This window comes from Elephantulus edwardii, unplaced genomic scaffold (genome assembly GCF_000299155.1).
Source record: "Elephantulus edwardii isolate Elephantulus edwardi_28Jun2011 unplaced genomic scaffold, EleEdw1.0 scaffold00243, whole genome shotgun sequence".
Lineage (NCBI taxonomy): Eukaryota > Metazoa > Chordata > Mammalia > Macroscelidea > Macroscelididae > Elephantulus > Elephantulus edwardii.
Window position 1 is genome coordinate 3,234,161 of NW_006399993.1, and position 15,536 is coordinate 3,249,696.

The 15,536-nt window shown below is 40.2% G+C and overlaps 1 protein-coding gene across 2 annotated transcripts in view; it reads left to right on the forward strand.

The window, feature by feature from the left end:
- Window positions 1–15,536, forward strand: part of EIF2B3 (eukaryotic translation initiation factor 2B, subunit 3 gamma, 58kDa) — a 236,212-nt gene that overhangs the window by 208,940 nt on the left and 11,736 nt on the right. The window contains exon 10 of one of the 2 annotated variants that reach the window (XM_006898998.1): window positions 9,591–9,694. The exons of the other annotated variant lie outside the window; for it this stretch is intronic. Coding sequence (XP_006899060.1) covers window positions 9,591–9,694 — 104 coding nt within the window. The remainder of the gene's footprint in view (window positions 1–9,590; window positions 9,695–15,536) is intronic. 2 annotated transcript variants of the gene reach the window in all.

A 15,536-nucleotide genomic window follows, 5' to 3' on the forward strand; every position in this document is an offset into this window, starting at 1 on the left:
GGCGGTTAGGGCTCTTGTACATAGGGTCACTATGAGTCATAAACAACTCGATAGCACATACCAACAACAACAATTTATCCTTGGTTTGGATGTTGGGTTCATGGGACATCCTAGTTAATTGACCTGTATCTTATTTAGTAATCTGTTCTGCCTCCTAGTTACTTGTATAATTTGGAGTGTTAAAAGCTTGCAAGCAGCCACCCGAAGTATACAGTTAGTTTCTATTCCTCTGGAGCAACAGAATAAGAAAAGTCAAGGATTGGAGCTTGATAGTAAAGAGTTGCACTGACAAAGTAAAGGCAAGCTGTTCAAATCCACAAACCGCTCTTTCGAGAAAGTTGGGCCGTCTCCTTCCTTGCAGTTTACAGCCTCTGAAAACCCACTGGAGGGTCAGCCATGGTTCCAACTCAGTAGCACATTATAACAACAGTAACATGGAATATGTAGCTATGTAGCTAATTGCTTCCATGAACATCTTTCCCCTGTGCCATGACACCAAGACTACTGGTTAATACCCAGTTAATTTTTAATCTATATGCGGAACAGATTATCCAGGAGGATGGGCTCTATGAGAAGTGTGGCATCAGGATTGGATGTAGACTCATCAACAATCTGTGTTATGCAGATGACACAACCCTGTTTGCTGAAACTGAGGAGGACCTGAAGCGCTTGCTGCAGAAGGTCAATGACTGCAGCCTTCAATATGGATTGAAGCTCAACATCAAGAAAACAAAGATTCTTACCACTGAGCTGATTGCCAGCATCATGATAGATGATGAAGAGATTGAGATTGTTGACAGCTTCAGTTTGCTTGGCGCTACAATCAGTACTCTTGGCACCAGCAGTCAGGAAATTAAAAGACTGAACTGCATTGAAAAAGTCTACTGTCAGAGACCTCTCCAAAGTACTGAAAAGCAACGGTGTCAGTCTGGAGACTAAGGTGTGCCTGATACAGGCCATGGTCTTTGCAATTACTTGCTATGCATCAGAGAGCTGGACAATGACTAGGGATATAGAAGGTGGGTTGATGCCTTTGAGCTTTGTTGCTGGAGAAAAGTATTGAATATACCATGGACTGCTAGGAGAACAAATAGGTTCATCCTAGAGAGGATGAAACCAGGCTGCTCCTTGGAGGCAAGGATTCTGAAACTTCATCTGACATACTTTGGAATGTTGCTAGGCAGAATCAGTCCTTGGAGAGGGACGTCATGCTTGGGAGGGTGGAGGGACAGTGCAGGAGAGGAAGACCCTCAATGAGATGGACTAATTCAGTCACTGGAGTAATGGGAATAGGTGTGTCGGAGACAGTGACTTGGCACAGGATAGAGCAGGGTTTAGGGCTATTGTAAATAGAGTCACTGTCACAGGTGACTCGACGACCCATAACAACAACAACCATTACTAAACATTTTGCTCAAAAGTTCTGTAGAAGACTTGATCATAAAAAGAAAATTCAGAACAAACTTTAAATACAGATGTTCTAGAATCATGGATGCAAGATGAACTCTTTAAATTATTTGGTTTAATTTTATCATTGAATCTTAAACCAAAAATATCCCTTAAAATCTTCTTTAAAATATAGTTATGGCTTGAATCCACCAGATGCTCTGCTGGAGAAGGAGGGGCAATCTCCTCCTATACCAGTTGGATCCGATTTGACAGTACACACACACACAAAAAAAAAAAGAAAAATAAACTATAGCTATCTATATGGAATCAAATTAACAACAACTTGGAAGATTAGGTAGGAAATTTTGGAACAGGGAATTTATGTTAGTGGAAGAGAAACAATTAAAATAGAGGATGGGAATGGTTGTATAACTCACTGAATTGTACATGTAGAAATTGTAGAATTGATGTAGGTTCTGCCGCTAATGTTGTTGTTGTTGTATATGCCATTGAGTCAACTGCAACGCCTAGTGACCATAAAAACAACAGCTCTGAACCCTGCCCTGCTCTTTTCTGACTACTGCTTCCTGGTCTAAGTATACATTTCGCATGAGCACAATTAAATGTTCTGGAATTCCCGTTCTTCCCGAGGTTAGCCATAATTTGTTGTGATCCACACAGTCAAATGCCTTTGCATAGTCAACAAAAGACAGATAGACATTCTTCTGGTACTCTTTGCTTTCAGCCAAGATCCATCTGACATTGGCATTGATGTCCTTAGTACAACAGCCTCTTCTAAACCCAGCTTGTATTTCTGGCCATTCTCTGTCAATGTACTGTTCTAGTCATTTCTGGATAATCTTCAGCAGGATTTTGGTTGTGTGTGATATTGTTTGACAATTTCCACACTCTCTTGGATCACCTTTCTTGGGAATGGAAATATATATGGATCTCTTCCAGTCAGCTGGCCAGGTAGCTATACTCCGATTTCTTGGCACAACCTGGTGAACATGTTGATGAGATGATGAGTGCATCTGTTGAAATATGTCAATTGATATGCCATCAATTCCTGGCACCTTAATTTTTGCCAATTCCTTCAGAGCAGTTTGAATTTTTTCTTTTAACACCATTACGCCTTGTTCATATGTTGTTTCATTAAATTCTTCTATGGTAGCCAGTTGTTTTTGATACATCTCTGTATACTCCAGTGCTCCACAGGAGAAAGATGGACAGTTGCCTCCCATTCAACTTATAGTCTCAAAAACCCACTGAAGAGTCAGCAATGAAGTAGTTACTTCTCACTGATAATGAGTTTGAGAGTTTCATCTTGATGACGACTTGGACCAGGATCCCTTCAGCTAACACAGAAGGCTTTGACAGCTGGAGGGACTCAACCATAAACTTTGCATTAAAGTTCTGAGTTGGTATAAAGCAGACCCACATTCCTTAGAAAGCTATATCTCTAGCTCCATACTTGTTTCTCACCCAGGACTATAAACAGATTCAGAAAACTTGCAAACTAATTCCTAAGGAAGGGGGCAAAGGATGAGTTACTGAAAATTGCTGTGACTCTTTGCCAAATAATATCCACTAAGAAGCTGAGGCACTTGCTACTGTATAGTTATGGATGATGTTGTTGTTACGTGCTGTCGAGTTGTCTGCAAGCTCATAGTGACCCTGGATACAATAGCTCTGAACCCTGTCCTATCCTGAACCAATTTCATCATCTTCAACAGATCTAATCCCATTTCTCCAGTCCCTGGGTCAATCCATCCCATCTTAGGTTGTTTCCAACTTTGCTATTGTGAACAAAGCCATGATGAACATAGGTGTGCATATATCTGCTTGAGTGGCAGTTATGGTTTCTTTGGGGTATATTCCCAGTAGTGGAATTGCTGGGTCAAATGGTATCTCTATTTGCAACTTTTTGAGAAATCGCCATACCGCCTTCCACAGTGGTTGCACCATTTTACACTCCCACCAACAATGAATAAGGGTTCCAGTTTCTCCACAACCTCGCCAGCATTTGTTGCTTGCTGTTCTGTTAGATTTTGCTATTCTGACAGGGGTGAGATGATATCTCATAGTTGTTTTGATTTGCATCTCTCTTAGAGCTAGGGATTTTGAACATTTCTTCATGTGCTTGTTGGCCATCTGAATGTTTTCTTTGGTGAAGTATCTGTTCATATCCTGTGCCCATTTTTCTATTGGATTATTCACCTTTATCTTGTTGTGGTGCTCTCCATAACTTTTTAATTATATTATTCCAAAGCCTTGACTTTACGAGGAGGAATGTGGCATCAGGATTGGAGGAAGAGTCATCAACAGTCTGCATTATGTAGATGACACAATCTTGCTTGCTGAAACTGAAGAGGATATGAGGTGTATGCTGCAGGAGGGCAAGGACAGTAGTTTTCAATATGGATTAAAGCTTAACATCAAGAAAACAAAGAAAGGTTCTCACCACTGGGCCAATTGGCAGTTTCATGATAGATGGAGAAGATATTGAGATTGTTAACAACTTCATCTTGCTTGGTTTCACTATCAACACTCTTGACACCAGCAATCAAGAAATCAAAAGTTATGAATATATTGCTTAATATCTATGAGCTTCAATTTTCTGTTAGAAAAATTAACCTAAATATCATCATCCCTGCAGGTTTGCTATAATGATTAGGTTATAGTTGTTGTTGTTCTGGTGGGGGGGGGGTACCGTAGAGTTGGAACAAACCCATAGCTGACCCTCCAGCAGGTTTTCAAAGGTAGTTAATTGCACGGGAGGAGATTGCCCATCCTTCTCCCAAAGTGCAGCTGGTGGCCTCAAACTGTGTGCCTTGGGATTGCAGCACAGCTTCTTTGCCACTAGACAACCAGAGCTCCCTAAATTACATATAGTGAATTTTTTTCCATGATATATAGACATTAGATATGTGTGAGTTCTCTTTCCTCCCTAGAAGTAAACTTTTTTTAAAAGACCTAGTTAAGATCAGAAGAAGAATGATAATTTAGAGGGACACTTGCGTCCCAGGTTAGGGCTGTTTCCACGATGAAGTACAAACAGACCTCAGAATAAAAATTCTTTTCATTCCTGCCTTTACGTTGAATTTACATCAAGACACTCAAGTTTGGATTTAATGTTTTTATCAGATGTTTGTCTTAGTATATAGTGTACCTTTCTATGCATAAAAACATCAATGAAACTTCCAGATAAACAAAATAATTTTACCATAATATTATAGGGAAAAATGCTATCCCATGCATTGGCAAAATGCCGTCTCATGCATGGCACAAAGTAACTCCATTTGTTAAGCTCACAGTTTGGTTGCTTTATACAACATAGTATAATCCCATGGACTTCTGCATAGAGTCATGTGCCTAGCCAAGCAATGATCTTAATTTAAGCACTCTGTGTTTTCTTCATTCTCCTGGAAACTCCAAGGAAAAACGAGGGCCAAAGTCTCAATACTTAGTCTTAACAAGCTCTGAGCAGCTCTTTAGAGAAGACAGCTAGTACTGAGCACAGCAAAGTTGTAAGTATCAAACTGAGAATTAATATTAGGGTACAAAACCCACTCCTGGCACTGAGGCCAGTTACTTCTTAGACTTAAGGAAGTTACCACTCTTTGCTAAGGCACTGAGCAAAAAAGCAAAATTATTGCTGTAAATTGGCAGCCTAAAGAGGGCTTATTTGATTTAGTCCTAATTTATCTTCTGTAGCATGAGCAGGCAGACACCCACACACGTACTTCAAGTAAAATCTTTAGTTGGGAAGTTTCTTCCTGGCCTTGGAAAAAACTTTGTTGATTTGAAATTTTTCCAGAGTACTTTCAGTTTTGCTAGTAAAGGTGACTGTGATGCTGGGGAACAACTGAGGAAACAAGGGATCAGAAAAGAGCTTCACATTCAGTAAACACTTTGTCAGATGTGCATTGTGCAGCCTTCCACCAGACCCACTGGGCAGGAGTCTCAGAAAAACCTCCAGCTCGTCTGAAGGAAGAACAACAATCAGCCCGCCTACTTTTTTCTATTAAGTCTCCAGATTCTATCCCCAAAACCACTGCTGTCGAGTCAATTTCAGCTCATAGCAATACTATAGGTTAGAATAGAACAACCCTATAAATTTTCCAAGACTATAATCTTTATGATAGCAGATTACCACATCTTTCTCCCACAGAAAAGCTGCTGAGCTTAAAACAGCGAGCCAACCTTTCATTGGCAGTGGAACATTTAACCACTGCACTACCAGAGTTCCTTCCAGATTCTTCAGTGGTGGTTTATTTGCCTCAGACAAACTGTATGAGGCAGGCACTATAGGAAGGTCCTAAAAGCATCAATCAAACCTCCTAAACATAAGGAGAGGCTATCCATTGCTGTGGAAATCTGACCTCAATCATTCCAGCCTCTTCCTTCCTCATTCCCATTTATATCCTACATTCCAAAATAGCCATTTAGTCTCTAATTATGGCTGCTTGAGTTCCTGTTGGCTGTTTCTTATCTGCCGACTGTTTACACCTTCCTTGTCTAGTTCCAGAACATGTGTTATTACTAGGTTCTTAAACTACTAAATAGGACACCTTTCTCTATTCCCACCTCAGAAAAGAAAGGAGACTCCAGTGAAAAACCACCTTCCCTCAGAATCTTCGATGTTTCAGATTTTCTATACTTCCTTAGTAGTTTGGGAGTGAGGGAAAGCAGAGATTTCCCCAGGGACCCGGAACCACCCTAACTGCTTATTGGGCTGCTTTTATGTAAGGCAAAGAGAGCAAGTTGGAAAGCTCTCAATTGTCCCTTAAAGCCCACCCACTGAGTGCATCCTGAGTCTGTGCCAAAAAGCAGACTAGTACTGTCTGTGCCCAACTCTAGCTCATACCACAAAGGTGTTGTGGTTTTGGCCTTATACTGCTTCCCAACAAGCTTTAATTTTCTAAAATGCTAGAGATAAAAAAGAGTCTGAAATGCTATAAAGTGTTAGAATTCCTCTTCATATTTTACTGAAGTTTTGGTGTTTGGGGGGAATCTCTGATGGCTTGTGAATTGGTGATTTTAGTTCTTAGAATCCCCTTTGCCTCATCCTCTATGCCTCCTAGGTTGCCGAAAGATTTAACCTTCTCATTTCCGTCAAGTTGGAACTCATAGCTGATCCACCAGTGGGTTTTCAAAGGCTGTAAATCACATAAGTGGAGACTGCCCATCTTTCTTCTGCAGAGCCACGGACTAGAACCACCATAAAGGTGTTGTTTTGAGGTTAGCAGCGTAACTCCCTACAAACTACACTATTAGAACATGTTTTGTTTTTCCTTGTTTAATTGGGAGTGCATACCTTTCCTACTCATTACTTACCTCCAGCTACCCATCTCTTCTTTTTTTTTCTTTCCTTTTTTTTCCTTCTTGTTGTGTACCGTTGAATCAGATCCAACTGGCACAGGAAGAGATTGTCCCTCCTTCTCCAATGGAGCATCTGGTGAATTCAAACCACTCACCTTTGGGATTGCAGCACAGCTTCTTGCCACTGGGCCACCAGAGCTCCCTTAACTACCCACTTCTGACTCTTTTGGATAATGAATAATTGTTAGGATAGGACTTCTGCCAGAACCATCTGCTGCTGCTGTTGTTAGGTGTCATTGATTATGATTCATAGCAACCCTGTGAACAGCAGATCTGAATCCTGTCCTGTCCTGTGCCGTCCTGAATAGAACCATCTAGGCTAAAAAAAAAAAAGCTCAGAAATTCTAGGTCTTCTCCAGTCTTTTTCTCCTTTATTTTCTTTGTGTGGCATTGTAAGTAATTGTATGGAATCTAGACTCAAACAGAGCTGGATTTGATTGTGTAACTTTACAGTTAAGTGCCTTTGAGTAACTACCTTTTCTAAATCTATTACCTTATCTACAAAATGCGATGGTTATTTATACTACAGCAGAAGTAATAATGCAGCTTCCAGAATCCCCTTAGTAGCTATTTTTTCTTTTTTTTCTTTTATTTATTTATTGTTGCACATTTTCTTCCTCTCCCCATTCCCAACCCATCCCACAATACACCCATTATTCCAGATTGTACTCATACATATAATGCATAATTATATATTCCTTTCGGGCTGTTCTTCCCCTCATCTATTCTAATGTATTGTTGTCTATCCACTTTCCCCCCATTTCCTCCCCAAGTGCCCCTTGTCTGTCCTATTTTATTATAACAGTGTTATGCGGTATTTATCCTTCTGTGACTGAGATATTTCACTTATCACACTGTCCTTACGGCTCCCCCCATGTTGTGTAATGTTTTACTATTTCACTGTTTCTTGGTGCTTCATAGTATTCCATTGTGTGGATGTACTGTAGTTTTTCTGTCCTTTAGTTTATTGATGGGCACTTGGGTTGCTTCCATGTCTTTGCTGTTGTGAACAATGCAGCAATAAACATGGGTGTGCATACGTCTGTTTGAATTGGGCTTCTGGTTTCTTTAGGGTATATTCCCAGTAGTGGAATTGCTGGGTCAAATAATCGTTCTGTTTCCAACTTTTTTTTTTATGTGTGTGTGTGTGTGTGTACTGTCAAATTGGATCTGACTGGTACAGGAGGAGATTGCCCCTCCTTCTCCAGCAGAGCGTCTGATGGATTTGAACCATGCCCCTCTGGGATTGCAGTGCAGCTTCTTGCCACTAGGCCACCAGAGCTCCCTTATTTCCAACTTTTTGAGAAATTGCCAGACCGCCTTCCATAGTGGTTGTAACATTTTACATTCCTGCCAACAGTGAATAAGAGTTCCAGTCTCTCCACAACCTTGCCAGCATTTGTTGTTTGCTGCGCTGTTGAACTTTGCTGTTGTTGCTGGGAATAACTACCACCCCCAACCCCACCCACTAATACACAAGTTCTTGGCACCAGCAGTCAGGAAATCAAAAACAGGGAAGTCTTCTATCAGGGATCTCCAAAGTGCTAAAGACCAATGATGTCTAAGAGACTAAGATGTGCCTGATCCAGGCCATGGTTTTTGCAATTACTTGCTATGCATTAGAGAGCTGAACAGTGACTAAGGATGACAGAAGATGAGTTGTTGCCTTTGAGTTATAGTGCTGGAAAAGAGTACTGAACATACCATGGAGTCTGTCTTGGAAAGGGTGAAACCAAGTTTCTCCTTAAAGGCAAATATTTTGAAGTTCCATCTCACATACTTTGGGCATGTGGCCAGGAGGGACCAGTCCTTGGAGAAGGACATCATGCTTGGAATGGTAAAGGGACAGTGCAGGAGAGGAAGACCCTGAATGAGACAAACTGACACAGTAAATGGGCTAATGGGAGTAGGTGTGTCAGAATCAGTGAAAGTGGCTCAGGATAGGGCAGGGTTAGAGCTATGGTACATAGGGTCGCTATGAATCGTGGGTAACTCGATAGCATATAACAACAATAATATATAAAACCTCTCCCAGTCATAAACTTAATAAAGATTGATAGGGATCAGGACATTGTGTTTTAGTTTGTTCTGCCCAGCTGCCTTTTCTGATGAAATGACTAGATTTGGAAATTACTCCTAAAAAATATGTGCTTACTTATATAAAAGACATAGTATAGAGTTTGATGTACATTGAATACTAGTAATGATTTTCAAAAGGACTTGTCTTCCCACCCACTAGACTTCAGGAGCCGGGAGAATACTGTTTAAACACATCTAAATCCTAAAAACCACTGGTGTTATTCTTAAGAGTGTCATTTTAGGATCTGAAGTAGACATGTGTGACATGGAGCAGATTTTAGAAATGTCCTCTTTTCCCTCTCTAAATTAGTATGGTTTTGATTAACTATAGTCTGTGGTGAGAAGTGTGGAAACCTATTGTTTCCATAGTTTAGCTCCTAGAATTCATGGATCTAAGCATGAAATGAAATAAAATATTTATTTCCAAATGAGTGGCAAGAGAGATGGGTCAGCCCCGAGACTAGCCCCAGCTTGCCTAGACCGAAGGAGAAATGAGTTGGAATTTAGGTCTCTAGGGTTGGGATCCCTAAAGCCCTGACTATCTGCTCATTTTAGGTCTTGAGGATAAAATCATTATGAGCATCTCCCAGCTATAGGCTTCTCTAAAGACAAATCCTTTTTGGCCTCACATGTAGCCTTTAACTCATCTGACCTCCTTCATAGGAGGGAGCCAGAACACCTAATGTGGAAGATGATGAGAGCCATGGTTACTCTCTAATTTGATTACTGTGTTACAGAAGCAGCATCAAGGGCAGTGTCATCTGTAACAATGCTGTGATCGAGAAGGGAGCAGACATCAAGGACTGCCTAATTGGATGTGGCCAGAGGATTGAAGCAAAAGGTAAACCAAAGCCCAGATTATAGTCACAGATGTCATTTGTTATCTGTCACATACATTAACACAAGCCCTAATGCTGGTGGGAAACTAGCTCATACATGTATTTCAGGTGCAATATCTCTGGAGGACAATGATGACCAGTATCAAATTTTTTAACTTTAAAGCAAAACTCCATTTTTAGGCATTTTCATTACAAACCATTTCATGTATGATCTAGATAGCTTTAGTATAAAAAAATCTGAAAGCACAAAAACACCTAGTGTCTGAACAGATACAAGCAGGTGAAAGAGAATACTATATAAGTTTAACAGGAAATATTTCTACATTCATATTTGTATATTCAAGTTCTTTTTCTTTAAATTTCCAATTTTCCTTGATTCATGCATCATACATTCCACATTTAATTATAAAGAATGTTTACTGTTTCTCCTCATTTTCATGAGTCCTGCCACATCAGTAAATGAATATCTTTCTTTGGGTAAAACCTTTGCTCCATGTCACTAAGGTAGAATCTACTTTTAGGAGACAGCTCTTTCTCAGACACAGTTTTGTGCCTTCTAACCTAAAGGGCTCATCTTGTGGTACTATGTCCAGTAATATTCTTCTTTTAAGCATCAAAAGAAGATGGAAATAATACAGAGTCATTATTCTAAGAAGAACTAGTTGACACTGAATCAGTTTCAGAAAGTTATTGTTGTTGTTATGTGCTATCGAGTTGCTTGTGACTCATAGCGACGCTATGTACAACAGCTCTAAACTCTGCTCTGTCCTGTGCCAATCTCATTGTCTCCGACACACTCATCCCGATTGCCCCAGTCACCAAATCAATCCACCTCCCAGAGGGCCTTCTCCTCCTGCGCCTGCCCTTCCCCTCCCAAGCATGATGTCCCTCTCCAAGGACCAGTCCCTCCTTACAACATGACCAAAGTATGTCAGACGAAGCCTCAGAATCCTTGCCTCCAAGGAGCAGCCTAGTTTAACGCTCTCCAGGATGAATCTGTTTGTTTTCTTAGCAGTCCATGGCACTCTTTTCCAACACTAAAGCTCAAAAGTATCAATTCTCCTTCTATCCTCCTTGGTCATTGTCCAGCTCTCTGACGCATAACAAGTGATTGCAAAGACCATGGCCTGTACCAGACACACCTTAGTCTCCAGAGATACATCGTTGCTCTTGAGTACTTTAGAGAGGTCCCTAACAGCAGACTAGTAGAAAGTAGCATGTGATAAAAAATAAAGCTACTAAAGGAAGAAGTCCAAGCTATACTAAAGGCAAAAAATAAGGTCCCAAGAATTCATGGCGTACACTCAAGGTTTTTCAGAAAAGGATACAACCCTGGACGTAGTCACTAGTCTCTGCCAAGACATTTGGAAGACCACTTTGGCCAAGTGCCTGGAAAAGATCCATATTTGTTTCCAATCCGAAAAAAAGGTGATTCAAAAGATTGTGTGGAAATTAGTAAATAATGTAACATACAAGTAAAATCTTGCTGAAGATAATTTAAAAGGAATGGAACATTGCATCTACAGGGAACTGCCAGAAATTCAAACTTGATTTGATTTCAAAGAGGCTGTGGAATGAAGAATATCACTCCTGCTGTCAGATGGGTCTAGACTGAAAGCAGAGAATACCAGAAGGATATTTACTTATATTTTATTGACTGCAGAAGCATTCCATTGAGTATATCATAACAAATTATAAATAATATTGAGAAGAACAGGGGAGCTCAAGTGGCCTACAGGTAAGAAGCTGCCCTGCTAACCCAAAGGTATGCTGTTTGAATCTACCACCTGCACCGTGAGAGAAGAATGGGCAAGCTCTTCCCTGCTATTTACTCCCTCCTGAAAACCTTCTGGAGGGTCAGCTGTGAATTGGTTTTGGCTTGACGGCACACAACAACAATTGAGAAGAACGAAGACACTTAACCTATGCATAAAACAAGATGCAATTGTTCATACAAAAGAAGTGGATGTTGTTGTTGTTGTTGTTGTTGTTTGAATCCTCTTCACTTTCAGGAAGCAAGTTTGTGGCATATGCTTAACAGAGGTTGTTGATCAAGCCTCATGCCATATTCTTCTTCATAGAGTCCAGCTTCTCAAGTAATTTGTTCATTATATAGATTGAATTGATACGGAGAAAGGATACACTCTTAATGCACACCTTTCTTAATTTTAAACCATATAGTGTTACTTGCTCTGTTCGCACAACAGCTTCTTGGTCCAAGTAGAGGTTTTGCATGGGCACAATTAAGTGTTCTGGAATTCCCTTTCTTCTCAAGAACAAGACCCACAGTGGACAAGTTTTAGTAGAGCTCTCAGATCAAGACAGATTAGGAAGAAAGATTGGCCATTCACTTCTGAAATAGCAATCCTCTGAAAATCCTAAGAAGAAATTGAAAATGATACTACATGGTTTAAAATCAAGAAAAGTGTATGTCAGGGTTGTATTCTTTTCTTGATACTTAAGATGGATTGACACAGTGACTATAACAATGGGCTCAGATCATGATGATGATGATGATGCAAGATAGGGAAAAGTACAAATCTGTTGTTCATAGGATTGCTATGAGTTGTAGTTAACTCACTGGCACCTAGCAAACACTATTTAGTCTATATCATATACAATCAAGATTCTGCTGAAAATTATCCAAAAATGACTGGAACAGAGAGGTCTGGTGGCCTAGTGGGAAGAAGCTGTGCTGCAATCCTGAAGGCACATGGTTTGACTCCACCAGATGCTCATCTGGAAAAGGAGGGGCAATCTCTTCCTGTGCCAGTCAGAGCCAATTTGACAGTACATAACAAGAAAGAAAGAAAAAAATGACTAGAACAGCACATCAACAGAGAACTGCCACATGTGCATACTGGGTTTAGAAGAGGCCGTGGTACTAGGGATATTGAAGCTAATGTTAGGTGGATCCTCCTGAAATCAGAGAGTACCAGAGGAATGTCTCTCTGTGTTTCATTGACTTTGCAAAGGCATTTGACTATGTGTGGATCACAACAAACTGTTACTAACTCTGAAAAGACTGGGAATCCTAGGACACTTAATTGTACTTATGCAAAACCTATACTTGGTCCAGGAGGCAGTCATCAGAACAGAGCAAGGAAACTGCATGGTTCAAAATCAGCAAGAGTAAAAAAAAAAAATCAGCAAGAGTGTATACCAAGGATGTGTCTTATCTCTGTACCTTTTCAATCTATATGCAGAACAGCTCATCTGGGAGGCTGGGCTCTATGAGAAGGAATATGGCATCAGGATTGGAGAAAGACTCATCAACAACCTGCTTTATGCAGATGACAACTGTGCTTGCTGAAACTGAGGAGGACCTCAAATGCTTGCTGCAGAAGGTCAAAGACTGCAGCCTTCAAAATAGATTGAAGCTCAACATCAAGAAAACAAAGATTCTCACCACTGGGCCAATAGGCATCATCATGATAAATGGTGAAGAGATTGAGATTGTTTAACAGCTTCAATTTGCTTGTCTCAACAGTCAACATTCTTGATACCAGCAGCCAGGAACTCAAAAGATTAATTATATTGGGAAAGTCTGCTGTCAGAGACCTCTCCAGAGTTCTGAAAAGCAGCGATGTCAGTTTGGAGACTAAGATGTGCCTGACCCGGGCCATAGTCTGCAAATTACTTGCTATGCATCAGAAAGCTGCACAGTGACTAGGGATGATAGAAAGAGAATTGATGTCTTTGAGCTGTGGTGCTGGCGAAGAGTACTGAATATATCCTGGACTGTTAGGAGAACAAACAGGTATATCCTAGAGAAGGTAAAACCAGTCTGCTTCTTGGCAGCAAGGATTCTGAAGCTCTGTTGTACATACTTTGAGCATTTTGCAAGGAGAGACTAGTCCTTGGAGAGTATAATTGTGCTTGGAAGAGTGGTGGGACAGTGAAAGAGAAAGACCCTGGATGAGATGGATTCACTCAGTGATGGGGTAATGGGGGTAGGTGTGTCAGAGACAATAAGGTTGGCTCAGCGTAGAGAAGGGTTCAGAGCTGTTGTACATATGGTCACTGTGAGTTGAAAGTAATTCAATGATACCTAACAACAACAATGCTGAGGAAATAATTTTGAGAAACTAGAATTGAATTGTATGTAATTTGACTTGCCAAAAAGTACACAAATCTCAAGAAAACAAGAATGACTGATTCCTTTTGAATCCCTATTATAGGGAATTGCTAAAGAAATTAACCCTACCAATCTAGAATTGATAGAATTCACTTTGTTTTCACATCACTGAGTCAGATACTATCTGTCATACCAAGATACTGCCAAGAAATATTTTTCACTGTTCTTAAGTTCTTACTCTACAGTATAGACAGGTAATTGAAATAAATTTTCAACATGCAGGAAGGAAAATAAATAAATTGGCTGGAATTTATTTTATGTTTATTTTTCTTTCCCTAGATATTTTCAGTATAAATAATATCCTTCTTTTACAGATAAGGATATTGAGGTATGGAGAATTAATTTGCACTGTGTTACACTCAAAAAACTCAAACTCATTGACATTGATTCAGCACTGACTCGTATCTGACCCTCCAGTGGATTTTCCAAGGCTATAAATTACACAGGAGAGTGTCCATCTTTCTCCTGAAGAGCTGCTGGTCTTAAAAGAAACAGGTTTAATAGGAAAACCTAGTTATGACTAAACTACACTTAATTCAATACCTTATTTTATTAACAAAAGTTCTTATGACTGAGAAAGTAAATTTTAAGAAGTAAAATTATTCTATTTGTATAATGGAATTGCCTTTATCAAGTTTTTAAGATGTTTAGTGCAAAATGCCCTAATTTAAGTACTCTTGTCTCCCAAATGAGTGCAGCACCTACCCTGCAGTACACACCAAGGGATGCTGTCAGGCATTTATATGCTCACATCATTTAGCAATGCCTTTTGTTATTGAACTTTTTATCATTTGATAATGTAATATAGGGTCGCTATGAGTCGCAAGTGACTCGACGGCACATAACAACAATGTAATATTTAACAATGTTTATGTGCTATAAGATTATAATATGTAGGATTTTTCTTTTCCCTGTTAAAATAGAAGACTTCTTAATTTCTCTCCCCTTCGTTTTTTAAAGATATGTGTTTCCTTCTTAGGCTTTAGAATCAAACAGATCTGTGTTCCTATATCAACTACAAAATTCAATAAGTGTAAATCATTAGCCTTTCCATGCTACCCACAGAGGGGTCCATACAGCGTTATCATAGTTCCCATTGTAACTTAAAGGAGAAATTTCCACAATACCCAGAGCCCTTGATGTCCTGCAAATGAAGGAAGAGGGTGTCCTCAAATTCCTTGCAGCAGGAACGCACTTGGGTGGCACCAACCTTAACTTCCAAATGGAACAGTCCATGAACGAAAGGAAAAGTGATGGCATCTACATCATAAACCTGAAGAGGACCTAGAAGAAGCTTCTGTTGGCTGCTTGGGCCACTGTTTCAATTAAAAATCCAGCTGATAACAGTGTCATATCCTCTAGAAATACTGGCCAGAAAGCTGAGATAAAGTTTGCTGCTGCTATTGGAGCCGGTCCTGTTGCTGGGTGCTTCACTCTTGGAACCTTCATTAACCAGATTCCAAGAGCCTCATTTTTTGGTGGTTACTGATCCCAATGCCAACCACTGGCCTCTGACAAAAACGTCTTGCGTTAACCTGCCCACCATTGCCTTGTGTAACACAGATTCTGCTCTGCACTATGTGGTCATTGCTGTCCTGTGCAACAACAAGGGAGCTCACTCCATGGGTCTGATGTGTGCTGGCCCTGGAAATCCTGTGCATGTGTGGCACAATCTCCCAGGGGCAGCACCTGTGGTAGAGCATGCC